We start from the raw sequence: 13,346 nt of genomic DNA, 5'->3' as shown, positions 1-13,346 counted from the left end.
TCATATTACTGCAAAGTACGTTACATAACACCATTTCATATACTACGTTATAATTTTGACTGATTTTCAGTTCTTTTGAAGTTATCAATAGATTGCATAACCAAGAGATTTAGAATGCATGGGTATATGGATCGATATGTGTACATATGGATGTACATACGACCGGTGTTTGTTTCATGTGGCAGCTGCTAAAAACACCAGCAGAAAAAGATCTGTTAAAGCATATTTGAGTTGACCACATTCAGCAACGTCTAAATAATCTGGCTGGATTATTTTAACGAAGGAAGATTATAATACTACCAAGGTCGGCCAAAGAATCAACAACCTGATTGATGGTAAAAACTGACAACATATATAACCATTTTAAAATAAGTTAAGTCGAATAATTTCCTACTAACTCAACTTTAGATTGTAGATGAGCATAAATAAATCCGGAAAAGAGCAACCCAGGCAATCGGTGTGACCACAATCATTAGGCAAGATGAAATTCAAATTCGCCGTCGATCGTGGAGGCACGTTTACTGAGTAATATAACATATTAAAACTAAGTTTATAAAGGTATTTATAAGGTAAGTTTAACAAGTATATTTTTCTATTAAGTATCATAGCGAGATGCCCTTCGGGCGAAATAAAGGTCATGAAGTTGCTCTCGGTGGATGAGTCATATCCTGATGCTCCACGGGAAGGGATTCGTCGTATCATTGCTCAAGTATTTGACTAATTTGGATTAATATTGGAATTGCATGCATTATTATTCAAACATGTAAACATGGGGTAGGAGACTGGGGTGGACATCAAGGGACCAGTGGACGCTTCTGCAATTGAATGGATCCGAATGGGAACCACGGTGGCAACAAATGCATTGCTAGAACGAAAAGGCGAAAGGATGGCTTTACTGATAACCTCCGGTAATAACATAACAATGTTTTGTAATTCCAATTCGACCCACAAATTTCCATTTATTTTCTTAATTATTGTGATTATTTATATTCAACAGGATTTCGAGATTTACTACACATTGGAAATCAAGCCCGACCAAAGATTTTTGACCTGGTAAGATCTTGTCATTATTTGCATGAATTCGCTAGCTATGTGTTACGGACTTTTGTGTTGTTAAATATTTTTAATTGTAGAGCATAGCAATGTTGGAGAACCTTTATGAAGAAGTTTTAGAGATTGACGAGCGAGTGGTCACGGACAGGACGGACTGCCAATTGTCACCCGAGTTGAAAGAATCCTGGAAAACCGGTACTACTCTGAACAATGAAAAAGTTTGGATCGCAAAAGAAATTGATTTGGATTCGGTTCGTTCCTCATTGATTGGGTTGAAGAACAAAGGCATCAAGTCAATTGCCATATTATTACTTCATTCCTACTCGTAAGAAACGTGTTTTTACGATCTATGGTTTTTGCAATTTTGTTGGGAGCTTAGGATAAATATGTGTCAATTATTTAAAATAATTAGTTATCCTCAGCATGAATTGAAACTTCGGAATCTCGCATTAAGTCTTGGGTTCTCTCATGTCTCACTGTCTTCTGAGGTAATGCCAATGATAAGAGCTGTTCCTAGAGGTACGACCACATCTGCAGACGCTTATCTTACCCCTCTGATTAAAGAATATCTGAACGTGAGCTTCAAAATTTATTAACCCGAATTTATTCAGTGGGTGTATGAAAGATTGATAATTTTTTCAGGGATTTTCGTCTGGATTTACGGGGTTGGGACAATCACAAGTACTTTTTATGAAAAGTGACGGAGGACTGACCCCCATGGAAGAGTATGTAGTCTTGTAATTAATATCTCGGATTTAAAGTGTATAAACCTATGAAAATATTCAAAATTTTCAGATTTTGTGGCAGTCGTGCAATATTATCGGGGCCGGCTGGAGGTGTTGTAGGCTATTCAAAATGCTGTTACGATGAATATAAAGTTCCTGTGATTGGGTTCGACATGGGAGGGACTTCTACAGACGTATCCAGATATGACGGGCATTTTGAACACACATACGAATCCATAACTGCTGGAGTAACTATTCAAACCCCACAAGTAAGCATTATACTTTGTCCACCCGTTTTAATACTTGCACTTTTTGCATTGATAGATTAAAGTTTACAAAAGTTTATAATTATAAATACATCAACAATTATAAGTCATCAACACACTCATTTAATTTATCGACTTCGAATGATCAGCACATCCGCGATTATGGTTCCTTTTTGTGCCAAGGATTTCCCACAAATCACTTCAAAAGAACTTGGAAATCGATAAATTGATTGAATGTGCCATTGAGCTTGTCACTCCCACTAATGCGATCAACAGTCAATGTCGGAACGCTTCTTATTCGATATTTGATTCTTGATGGATTGTTCCACTTGCGGCGGAAGTGCAAGTTGTTCCAATTCATTCTCAAATGCTTTCATACTTCCGTAACCACCAATGTAGCCGTTCAATCTGGTTGCCACAAAAGAACGAACAAGTTGTTCTCCAGGCTCAATGTCCAATTGGGATAAGATTCGTGGATAGCTCTGGAGCAAATATTTTTGGTGATAACTGTGTAAAAAACAGGAAACAATTAATTATATTTAGTTGATCTCACTTTATTTATACGAATAAATCATAAAAATTACTTTTCCGCTTCGTAAAAATCTTTTCCTGACAAAATTTCAGTGTTAATGGGACGAGACCTCTTCTTTGCTTCTTGCTCCTTTGACTCCTTTGCCAATCTCTTTTGCACTTCATTGTGGTAGAAAATTGCTGACATGTACTAAAATCATGTATGATGATAAAACTGGTTAATGAGTAGGGAAAACCATAATCTCATAATATTTATTTGCATCAACAAACTAACCTGTCTGGAACACTTGCTGGTTGTTGGGTCGTGATTCTTCCAAAATATGTCGAGCATGTTACTGTATGATGTTACTTTGGGGTCATATTCAATGTCAACCGATTCGGTGTGATTGCCCCTACAAGAATATTTTACTTGAAATACTCATGAGACACTCTGATCAGTAGTTTAAAAATCAGTGTTTTAATCGACTTACATTCGATGGTAAGTTGGATTCACAGAAGATCCGCCAGCATAACCAACTCTGGTTCTGATAACCCCTGGGGCACACCCAAACTGCCCCTCGGGGAACCAAAATCAGGACATTCCAAACGTTGCCCTCTCTCCTGTCCACCCTTCGTAAACTTGATCTCCCATTGAGTTTCCCTTCCTTGTTCTGGTTGTGGTATTAAGGCGATGATCACTTCCCGTGGAAGGCTGAAGAATCTGAAATGAAGAGATGAGTTGTGCTTACGAACTTGGTGGATATAATAATGAAGTACACGGCTGTTAGAAGACGTTCTTTGTCAATTTACTATGTACATATTGGCACATTATTATGTTTATTCATTTTAGTATAGATTATATTCGCAGAGATGTATGTATGTGTACACATGGCACATGTACATACTTATGTATGGTTTGGTTACTTGTAAAGAGAAGGAAACGAGGAAAATTTGGCGTAATGTCCTTGGCACACTTAACTTGCAATATAGCCTAGTAACATACAACCTATGCAAAATTCAATTCATGTTTTTATGTGACGATAGACTCAAGGTAGGTGCGAATTAGCAATTCAGTCGTGATTTTTCATGTTACCTTTGAGTAAATGTAAAATATGTAAAACTGTCTTTATGTAGTAAGAATACACAGATATCATATCTAATCCTAAGATTGGCTGTCCAAATCTTACATATATATATCCAGTGGTAAAGCTTACCTGGTTGTCGGAAGTGCACCCAATTTGCTGTACAAATAAGCTAAACTTTTTTAGCATACTTATGTAAATTCCCTCGAGTTGGACAAGTATTCCGTACCACAACTGGATGACGAATGACTAGAATGAAATGGGTTTCTCTTCTTTTTAACTAGCGACAATATTTACGCGTTGTCAATCAATATATTCCCAGGCTGCTTATCGCTGCATATAAAAAACTATTATGCATGCAACCTTCTTTATGTAGTTGGTGCATTCCTTGGCTTGCTGATTATGCAACTTTTTACATATGATTCAATTTTGGTAATAAATACATCTTTAATTCGTCTATTTTCTAAATTAATAGCTCGACATCTCTACAGTGGCAGCTGGGGGTGGGTCCAAATTATTTTTCCGATCTGGAATGTTTATCGTGGGTAAGCTCTCCTTTCATCAATTTGTGAAAAGTGAAATTCTACAAGAAATGTGAAATTTATTAGGTCCAGAATCTGCCGGGGCGCAACCGGGACCAGTGTGTTACGACAAAGGAGGTTCTGAACTCACAATCACGGACGCAAATCTCGTGCTTGGAAGAATACTTCCCGAATTTTTTCCAAAAATCTTTGGGCCTAATAATAATATGCCCCTAAACAAAGACAAAACTCTGGAATTGTTCAACAAACTAACAGATGAAATTAACAGATTTCTGGAAGCGCAAAATGACGCTAAACGCATGACTGTTCATGAAGTCGCGATGGGCTATGTTCGAGTAGCAAATGAAACGATGTGTCGACCGATACGAGCCATCACACAAGTGAATAAATACATAGTTTGCGATTACCTTAGTTAGACGACGCGTTTATAACTATTTCGTTTAGGGCAAAGGGTACGATACCTCTGTTCACATGTTGGCGTGCTTTGGAGGAGCTGGAGGGCAACATGCTTGTGCCATCGCTAGCTCTTTGGGGATTTCCTCCGTCTTTGTTCCGAAATATGCTGGAATTTTAAGTGCAGTTGGAATATTTTTGGCCGATGTGGTATACGAGGCTCAGGAACCTGTTGGAAAGGTTTATAGAAAAGGTATGAACGATGATTTATGATTTATATATCAATAATCTTTCTAAAACTTGCAAATATAATAATTAATATTGTAATGGGCAGAAACTATTTCGTATTTCGACGCAAAGTTTGCTGACCTTGAAAAACACTGCACAGAACACTTGACCAAATCTATGAAATTCTTTAAAGTGGAGATTGAAAGATTTTTACATCTTCGTTACGATGGAACAGATTGTGCCTTAATGTGCCTTCCAAAAGATACTACAAATTCTGAAACAACTAGCAAATATGGAGATTTTATTTCCAGTTTTGTGGAGAGGTAAAATTATATTGCTTTAATTGCAGGAATTATTTATTTGGGATAGTGTTTTGTCTCCAGACATCAGGTATTCATGTAACATGTATTAAAATTATAAAATTTAGGTATAGCAAGGAATTTGGATTCACGATCCAAGGACGAGATATCATAGTTGACGACATAAGAGTTCGTGCGGTTGGGCTAACTGATAAGGATTCTGGACAAGATTTAGAAATTGCTGATTCCAAAATACCAGACTGCAAAATTGTAAACCAAATTTGAATTTAATAATTTCCGCAAATGAAATTAAGCATTTTAACCTTGGGTATATTTAATTTTTTAGAAATGTGACGTTTATTTTGACGCCGTTGGTCTTGTAGAATCTCCAGTTTATTTATTAAGCGAGTTAAAATCGGATCATTCTATCCAAGGACCGGCGATAATCATGGATTCTTTGAGTACAATTTTAATCGAACCAGCAGCTATTGCTGAAATAACAAAGAAAGGGGACATTTTAGTCCGGTTGGAATCTTCTCTCGGTAGGCGAGTTAAAATTGGGACAGAACTTGATACAATTCAACTCAGTATATTTTCGCATCGATTCATGAGGTTTGTTTTCACCATTTTTTTTTATTCATAACAAAGCGATTCACATTATTTTTATGTTTCGTGTGCGAATCCGCAATTAACAAGTAGCTACCGGTTCTTTCCGGGGGAGTTCAATGTCAACATTCTCGATGTTTCGCCATTTATTGTGGGGTCTCCCTCTGTTGGGCAGCCAGCGTTCTTTGAAATCACTTCTTGTAATGTGGCACGATTAGGAGGAAATTGGTCAACATCATCTGGCACCAATACGAACATGGGGATTTTATCCAGAACATATTGTTCAGCTTTTCGTCGGAGCTGTCGGGGAGGAGTTGTAGCTGGTCCGACTAAATGCTGCGTGCCTTTGTTGGTATTGCTGAACGTACAGTAATGCTATATCAAAATAACAATAAAATTTCATTACTCCCATTCATCAAACTTGTTACACAATTTCAATTTGATACGTATATATACATGTATATTACCATAAGGAATCCTTCCCCCATTTCTGCAGTACTCATATCGTCGCAGAGTATCGGCAACATTTCAAGACAATATCTGAACGACTGATGTAGGTACCAAAAAATTTGACTATCGTTCGAGAAGTGGCTGTTTCGCATGGCAAACATACCAAGCGAGAGCCACTTTCCTGGATAAATTCGCAGTGTCAGCATTGTCCTTAACAGGTCTGACCTGTTAAGAGTCTTTTCTGGTACGAGGAAATGTCAGCTGTAGTCTGGAACACGCCTGCTAAATAGAGAATGGGCATTCCTCCTTTAGCTCGTGCAGTTTCATAAAATGAGCGACGGTTTATTGACATCTGCAATTTTCTTTCTGGTTTAGAGTTATGGGCACGCTCTGAAGCCTTTTTGTTGTCAGACTTATTGTACTTGATCATACTTTTTAGCCGCCCTGATAGACGTTCTCGGTGTGTGATAGAGTGACGTATGTAATACCCTATGTCCTGAGCGAAGAGGATTTCAGTCCGAAAACCTGGAGCGTGTGTTTGCATATAATTTTGCAGAATACTATCGTCTTGCATATTTAAACCCAACCAATTCATAAATTGTTGTCCATCACGAGCTTTGTTCTCGTCCCTGCAAACTGCGTGTTCGGTAACTGACGACGAATCCGATGAGGTGATAGGTTGGTTATTGGGCAGGATTTGCAACGCTACGCGATCTGAAATGATTGTGTTACTGGACTTCGGGTTGGTGACAGAGGCTGGTCGGCACAAATTATCCTCCATTGGTGAAGTTGATCCGTTCCCCTTGTGTGCATTCTTCCAACGGGATCTCCGATCCAAGAACTCTCTCGAAAACTCCTTGGCTTCCTTCCCATCGCCAAGATAAGATCGAACATAGTCTCCCACTTCGTAGGGAGATTGAACCTCTTTGAGGAAGGACACGAATGTGGGGATGTCCACGGAACCGGAAGCAATGGCCTGAATTCTATCTGAGCACCAGCGAGTAAACTCATCAGCGGCCTGTTGTGTCATCTTTGGTCGGTTGATTCCAGCTTTCTGATTAGTAGCGGCGCCGTCTTGTTGAACAGAAAATAGCTTCATAAACGAGTCATCCGAAATTTCTTTGGTCTTTTTTCCGACTGCTGGTCCACGATTGTTGCTATTGCTTGAAGAAGAAGGGGCAGAAGAGGGGAGAGGATTATTGCTTCCTTTCAGTTTCCACGCCATCGAGCCCATGGAGGAGTCATCCCATACTCCACCTAATAACATATGTTACACATATTTACTCATGATTAGTATTTTTATTTTATGCAATTAATTACAAAAAAATACGTACCAGTTACTTTCTTGGCACCACCCCCACTGCTATTACTACTTCCACCCCCAGTACCGGCTAGGGCTCGATCAGCCCAGGGTAGCTGAGCACTCCATACAGCTTGTTTTTGCTGTTGTTGATTAATTATGGCCCGCTTCTCACGTTCTTGGTCTTGTTGCTAAAAATTAAATTTATTTAATGGAAACCAAATCTATGCATAACTAATGAGGTTTTCAACAAGTCAAAACTACGACAATAACTGCATGTAACTGTAATAAAATCAAATATGAACCTTTTGCACCTTGGCTTGTTCTTCTGCCTGGATTTCAGTTAAAGATTTGATGGGAGCCTGTTTCGTCGGAACGGCACCAGCATTGTCGACCCATTTTAAATTGATGGCTTTCTGCTGTTGAGCTTGTTGTTGACGGAGCTGTTCTTGTTGTGCCTTTTTCTTCTGACTCGCTTGTTCCTTTTCTTGCTTTATTGCTTCTTTTTGTTGGATCTCTAACAGACTTTTGGATTCGTCACTACCTTCCATATTTTGAGATGCATTAGGTTGGACGGTGGCAGTATTCCATGAAAATTGGGCTTGCTGTTGCAGCTTTAATTCACGTTCTCGTTCTTGACGAAATTTAACTTCACGTTCAGCTGCGACCTGGCCCTTACGCTCATTGTCCAGTCTCTGTTCCTCAAACAAACAAAAAATATTTCAAATTAGTACAAATCGACATAAATATATTGACAAAAATTGTAGCCCATATTTCTAAGCTGACGTTGCTGTTCCAACTCTTGTTTTTGAAGTTCTTTAACATGTTGAAAATCTGCATCCTCATGTTTCCGACGTTTAGCTTGTCGCCGACTAAAAAATTGAATAATTTTAAGGTATTAGTTATATCAAAACATGTAATGCACAACCAAATATTGCCATTACCTCTCATCACTCTCCAGTTTCATCTCTAACCACTGCTCCCAACGTTTTTGAAATAGAATATTGTTTTTGTGCTTTCTAAATTCAGTTTGTGCTACTGAATGCTCGGCGGAGCAACAAAACTGTGCCCACCTCGACTGGAACTCATCATCAGTTAAACGAGAATTTCGGACCCATGCAAAAGACTTTGGCAACAACAGTTTTGTAGATTTTGGTGGCATTTTGCAAACTAAAACCACCTACTTTTGTTTTCTTACAAAGCTTCTGTTAGAAATGTTGTGCTGATTGCACAGTAAACCTGGACGAACGACAAGAGTTTTGAAGTTCGCTGTTGAGAGAGAGTTGAGAAGAAAGTTGTGCTTGTCTCACCGTAACATAAATACTCGTTTAGTTCACATTTCTCCATAATACGCAGCTAAACATAAAGCTACGCCCACAATCAAAATAATAAATACTGTCAGAAGATCTGTCATTGATAAACTTATTGTTGTAAATTTAATGATATTTTTTCCAAACAATAATTGGTTAGTATTGCGGAACAAATGGGAAGAATTTTACAACGGACTTCTATTTCCACAAATATTAAAGAAAGGTTTAGTAAACCATAATTGCCTAATTATTTGTGACTATGCATATTGAACGACGTAAATATTATTTCATAGACTGGACTTTTCATGTGCAATATTCGGCCCAGACGGGGGACTCGTCAGCAACGCACCTCAGTATGAAGGATTTATTACTACTGATAATTAGTGAGCTAATGTCAATGGTTATAATCTTTACATTTTTGGGTAGTATTCCAGTTCACCTAGGTGCCATGCAGGTAAGGTGTACATTTAACATTTGCATGCCACCATATAATTAAATTGTTATTAATTTACACGTTGTGTGCTGTGTAGGAAGCTGTGCAATATCAGGTAATAAAATACATACATGTTGAATTACTTCACAATCATTATTTTTATAATTCATTTAATCATTATTCTATCATTGATGACTTTAGCTTCAAACTTTGGTCGACGATTTAAAGCCAGGCGATGTTCTTTTGAGCAATCATCCCATTGCTGGTGGGTCACACCTTCCAGGTAAATAATAATTCCTACCAGGTCCGTACATTGAAATTGAAAAACAGAACACAACGGTATCCTTTTCATTCTATTTTTTTTAGATCTGACTGTAATAACTCCAGTCTTCCTTAAATCGTAAATATACAATGATGTATTTCTACGTATTTAATGTTTTTTTCGTAATATGTTGCCCTATGATTAGAGGTGGAAATGGGAAGCCAATATTTTTTGCGGCGAGTCGGGGACACCATGCTGATATCGGAGGTAATATTTAGCACGCATTGTAATCAGAAAAGCTCAAGGAAATTAATGAGTGGCACCATTTAGGAATTACTCCCGGCTCCATGCCACCACATTCAAAATCGTTGTGGGAGGAGGGTGCCGTCTTCACAAGTTTCAAACTTGTGTCTGAGGGAACTTTTAGAGAGAAGGAATTGATTGATGAGCTTAATGCTCCAGCAAAATACCCAGGCAGCTCTGGGACAAGGTTAAATTATGACTTAATTTTATTCGTATGGTCACATTTTAAAATTCTATAATTTTCTGTTGCTAAATTAGAAATTTGCAAGACAATCTGTCAGACTTACGAGCACAAGTCGCTGCGAATCAAAAGGTAACTTCTATAAAAATGTTCCAAGACTCAAAAATAAATAAAAACAACAATATACCCTCATGTTTTTTTCCTGTGTTCAGGGCATCAATTTAATTCTGGATTTGGTAGACGTTTATACCTTAGAAGTTGTTCAAGCTTACATGCTGCATATCCAAACTAATGCAGAGGTAGCCGTAAGGCAAATGTTACGAGATTTTGGCCAAAGCTTGGGGACCAACGTTCTGGAAGCTAGTGATTTTCTTGATGATGGAACTGAGATTAAACTGACTGTGACTATCGACAGTGATAAGGGAAATGCCACTTTCGATTTTACGTAAGGATTTTACAATACATATAAATAGCATCTAATGTATGTATACTGGACATATTTTATAAAAATGGATAATACGTATGCGGTTTTACCTTTACATAGCGGAACTGGTTATGAAGTGTGGGGAAACCTAAATGCACCAAGAGCTATCACAGTGTCGGCAATAATCTACTGTCTTCGGTGTTTAGTAGCTCAGGATATCCCACTCAATCAGGCATGAAATCAGCATGTATATATTTCGTCTTATCGTTATGTTGCTATTTAATAAAATACTCAATTTACACAGGGTTGTCTTGTTCCAATTAAAATTATCAACCCTCAAGGAAACATTCTTTGTCCTTCCGAGGATGCAGCAGTTGTTGGAGGAAACGTCTTAACTTCACAGCGTGTTGTTGATGTCATTCTAAAAGCTTTTCAAGCATGTGCGGCTTCACAAGGTTGTATGGTACGGTAAATTTTCTTATTTCTGAGGACTTGTAAAACGACGTGTGTATTTATGGACATACCAACATATAGGAAGTGCTCTGAATTTGTACGTCTATCTTGTTTTTAGAATAATGTAACTTTTGGGCATGAAACTGTTGGGTACTACGAAACCATTGCTGGTGGGGCTGGAGCTGTATGAACATAATTATTCAATTTTTTCGTACTAGTAAATCATCTTTATAATCACTAATTGTCCTGTTTTCTCAAGGGACCAACATGGCATGGAAGATCTGGAGTTCATACACACATGACCAACACTAGGTGATTTAATTAATTTTTTTATTGTGTAGATTTACAATTTTCAAGGAAATCATAATTTGTAGCATAATCTATACGCCAATCTTTATTTTCAATCAGATTTTCAAGTGTCACAAAAAGTTTCTTGAACCTAGATTCGATGCAGTACATTAAAAAATTGTGTGCGAATTATTGGTTACATTGAGCCACGTACTGTTGATTGCATTTGATTTGTTGTCATTTTTATTTTATTAGCAAAATTATATACTAAAATATAAAAATCATATTCTAGGATCACTGACCCAGAAATTTTAGAAAAGAGGTACCCAGTCATTCTTCAACATTTCAGTTTGGAGAGGGGAACTGGAGGAGTTGGAAAATTCAACGGAGGAGATGGCGTTCGCCGAGAAGTTATGTTCCGAAGAAATATGACCTTATCTGTTTTGTCTGAACGCCGTGCGTTTTCTCCGTATGGAATGAAAGGGGGGTCGGATGGATGCAAGGGGAAAAATCTACTAAAGACTAGAAACAAAACCATCAACCTTGGCGCAAAGACATCAGTTCCTGTGAAGCCTGGGGTAAGGAATTTTTTGGTATAAAAATATGAACTTAATTTATTAATTCTTAATTGCATTATATTTTCAGGACGTATTTATACTTCTGTCCCCCGGTGGAGGTGCCTATGGTACTGCCGATTAAATCGTAGTCTGTCAAACACATGCATGCATAAATTCCTCCAATGAAGTGAATAAAAGTTTGATGCATATATTTATGTATCTGTATATTGATGGACAAATTCATTAGTAGTATATCTTGATATTTATTATTTATCAATAAAAATATAGAGCAATGACTGGACGGTTTATTTTAGAAAATAATTTAATAGGAATTCAATGGTTGATAAAAGGGACTGAATTGATTGCTACATTCGATGGGAGAAACGATGCCGATTTTGTCTTGTGAAATATTTGTACTTCAAGGACGTATCTTTTTTAGCAATATCCTTCCCTGTTTATGAACACCATTATCTATGCTTTCAATATTCCTCAGATGTCCTGCCAATGGTATTTCTCGAATGACAGAAAATCCACACCGATTAAATATGCGGTACGAAAATTCTGAAGTTGTATCCACCTAAAATATGCATTTATACACGTAATATTAAAGCAAGGGGGTCCTTTTATTAATTCAAAGTAATTATTCCAATTATAAAGGCGATTTAATTTTACCTGCATATAGGCAGCATTTTTTTCTCTTGCAATAACCTCAGACTTATCAACCAGTGTCTTGCCGATCCCTTTTCCACAATATGCAGGGAGAACATTCAGGTATACACAATTCACCGTCCTAACCCGTCCATCAGTGTCCATGCCGGGTTTATAAACTTGCATTGGAACTTAAAAATGAACAATTAAGTAGCCAACATTTTATATATGGTCCCATTAATTAATTTCAATACCTACATTCAAAAGTATATACTTATTACACCTTGATTGAGGAAGCCGAGGAATTTAGCAATTTCAACCATCACAGGTTCCGTCACATCAAGAAGGTCTAACAGCCCCCTTCCTTCCCCTACAGACTCTGGTTCCTGCAAGTTTTTCTCGACTAAAATGTTAATTGCAACTCCGACAATTTGACCGGTTTTTATGTCAATCGCTTGAATGCAGCATTCTTGTTGGACACTGCCAATAATGGTGGGTGTAAACCATCGCTGAACTTGATTAGGTGGAAGTTCTTTGTGACGTAAAATTTATTTGAAAATCAGCATTAGTCCCACTAAGCATATTAGTTTGCTAGAAAATTCAAAAGTTACCTAGTGCTCGGGATATTGGCTCGTTTGGAAAAAAATTAGACAGCAAAAAATCAGCAACGTCTTTAGCATTTTCCGGTAAAATCAATCCAAATGAAATTCCGTCTTCCATTGTGTGCATATGTATGCACGTACAGTACGTACAACGTGTGTATGTATTTATAATCGGCAAATTACATGCGCTAAATACTATGAGCGGTGTCGTGTGGTGGTCAAAGTATGATGGAATTAATTATTTTTCCGCTGTCGCAAAAACTAATCATAGGTTATCAGCACTCTTGATGTTTTTTTTCAATTTACTATAATTTAATATGTTATGTGCATAAAAAGTTCATGTTCGCGTTAATTGAAAATTGAGTTATACAATACAACGCGATTAACTTTGAGATTATATGCCGACTTTAACAATGACGTGATGGTACATT

General features: G+C 37.5%; 4 protein-coding genes across 7 annotated transcripts; 1 reads left to right on the top strand and 3 right to left on the bottom strand.

The window, feature by feature from the left end:
* Positions 1–175: 175 nt before the first annotated feature.
* On the top strand, positions 176–11,961 carry LOC110844952 (5-oxoprolinase). 2 transcript variants are annotated; one of them, XM_022091291.2, is made up of 31 exons: positions 176–335; positions 409–525; positions 601–709; positions 779–908; positions 998–1,053; positions 1,134–1,378; positions 1,466–1,628; positions 1,696–1,778; positions 1,849–2,047; positions 4,112–4,181; positions 4,245–4,558; positions 4,623–4,824; positions 4,906–5,122; positions 5,227–5,368; positions 5,445–5,710; positions 8,925–8,987; positions 9,058–9,117; positions 9,191–9,218; positions 9,295–9,312; positions 9,399–9,480; positions 9,564–9,597; positions 9,665–9,726; positions 9,790–9,949; positions 10,021–10,075; positions 10,156–10,388; positions 10,488–10,599; positions 10,672–10,830; positions 10,939–11,004; positions 11,080–11,132; positions 11,401–11,686; positions 11,754–11,961. In XM_022091291.2, exons 2-31 carry the CDS (start codon positions 482–484, stop codon positions 11,805–11,807), a joined length of 3,765 nt encoding a protein of 1,254 aa, XP_021946983.1. In that variant the 5' UTR covers positions 176–335; positions 409–481; the 3' UTR covers positions 11,808–11,961. The 2 variants fall into 2 exon arrangements, with proteins under 2 accessions (XP_021946983.1, XP_035704408.1); XM_035848515.1 differs by having other exon boundaries at positions 181–335; positions 416–525.
* LOC110844955 (peptide methionine sulfoxide reductase-like) lies at positions 2,055–3,221 on the bottom strand. Its single transcript, XM_035848516.1, is given in 4 exon segments — positions 2,055–2,551; positions 2,629–2,765; positions 2,850–2,967; positions 3,046–3,221. Coding segments are annotated over 4 exon segments (654 nt in total). The 5' UTR covers positions 3,207–3,221; the 3' UTR covers positions 2,055–2,313.
* On the bottom strand, positions 5,940–8,928 carry LOC110844953 (GRB10-interacting GYF protein 2). 3 transcript variants are annotated; one of them, XM_022091294.2, is made up of 6 exons: positions 8,399–8,928; positions 8,241–8,326; positions 7,760–8,149; positions 7,489–7,645; positions 6,172–7,411; positions 5,940–6,079 (listed from the first exon to the last, which is right to left on the bottom strand). In XM_022091294.2, the coding sequence occupies exons 1-5, from the start codon at positions 8,403–8,405 to the stop codon at positions 6,366–6,368; spliced, it is 1,686 nt and encodes a 561-aa protein (XP_021946986.1). In that variant the 5' UTR covers positions 8,406–8,928; the 3' UTR covers positions 5,940–6,079; positions 6,172–6,365. The 3 variants fall into 3 exon arrangements, with proteins under 3 accessions (XP_021946986.1, XP_021946984.1, XP_021946985.1); XM_022091292.2 differs by having other exon boundaries at positions 8,241–8,928; XM_022091293.2 differs by having other exon boundaries at positions 7,769–8,149; positions 8,241–8,928.
* A 76-nt stretch (positions 11,962–12,037) lies between the features above and the next one.
* LOC110844956 lies at positions 12,038–13,180 on the bottom strand. Its single transcript, XM_022091296.2, has 4 exons — positions 12,925–13,180; positions 12,597–12,845; positions 12,338–12,504; positions 12,038–12,242 (listed from the first exon to the last, which is right to left on the bottom strand). Exons 1-4 carry the CDS (start codon positions 13,040–13,042, stop codon positions 12,084–12,086), a joined length of 693 nt encoding a protein of 230 aa, XP_021946988.1. The 5' UTR covers positions 13,043–13,180; the 3' UTR covers positions 12,038–12,083.
* Between the last annotated feature and the right edge of the window lie 166 nt (positions 13,181–13,346).

The sequence above is a fragment of the Folsomia candida genome, unplaced genomic scaffold, assembly GCF_002217175.1.
Source record: "Folsomia candida strain VU population unplaced genomic scaffold, ASM221717v1 Fcan01_Sc002, whole genome shotgun sequence".
Lineage (NCBI taxonomy): Eukaryota > Metazoa > Arthropoda > Collembola > Entomobryomorpha > Isotomidae > Folsomia > Folsomia candida.
This window is presented reverse-complemented; position numbering and strand designations above follow the sequence as displayed.

What these genes read in the sequence shown, in the direction of transcription:
- LOC110844952 (XM_022091291.2), top strand. Translation starts at nt 482, where the DNA reads ATGAAATTCAAATTCGCCGTCGATCGTGGAGGCACGTTTACTGA. An exon ending in AAATACCAGACTGCAAAATT is followed by an intron (nt 5,369 to 5,444) that starts GTAAACCAAATT and finishes TTAATTTTTTAG; the next exon opens with AAATGTGACGTTTATTTTGA. An exon ending in ACACACATGACCAACACTAG is followed by an intron (nt 11,133 to 11,400) that starts GTGATTTAATTA and finishes ATCATATTCTAG; the next exon opens with GATCACTGACCCAGAAATTT.
- LOC110844953 (XM_022091292.2), bottom strand. Translation starts at nt 8,405, where the DNA reads ATGAGAGGTAATGGCAATATTTGGTTGTGCATTACATGTTTTGATATA. An exon ending in ACAAGAGTTGGAACAGCAAC is followed by an intron (nt 8,150 to 8,240) that starts GTCAGCTTAGAA and finishes TTTGAGGAACAG; the next exon opens with AGACTGGACAATGAGCGTAA. An exon ending in TGGTGCCAAGAAAGTAACTG is followed by an intron (nt 7,412 to 7,488) that starts GTACGTATTTTT and finishes ATATGTTATTAG; the next exon opens with GTGGAGTATGGGATGACTCC.
- LOC110844956 (XM_022091296.2), bottom strand. Translation starts at nt 13,042, where the DNA reads ATGCACACAATGGAAGACGGAATTTCATTTGGATTGATTTTACCGGAA. An exon ending in CCTCGGCTTCCTCAATCAAG is followed by an intron (nt 12,505 to 12,596) that starts GTGTAATAAGTA and finishes TTCATTTTTAAG; the next exon opens with TTCCAATGCAAGTTTATAAA. An exon ending in AAAATGCTGCCTATATGCAG is followed by an intron (nt 12,243 to 12,337) that starts GTAAAATTAAAT and finishes TGCATATTTTAG; the next exon opens with GTGGATACAACTTCAGAATT.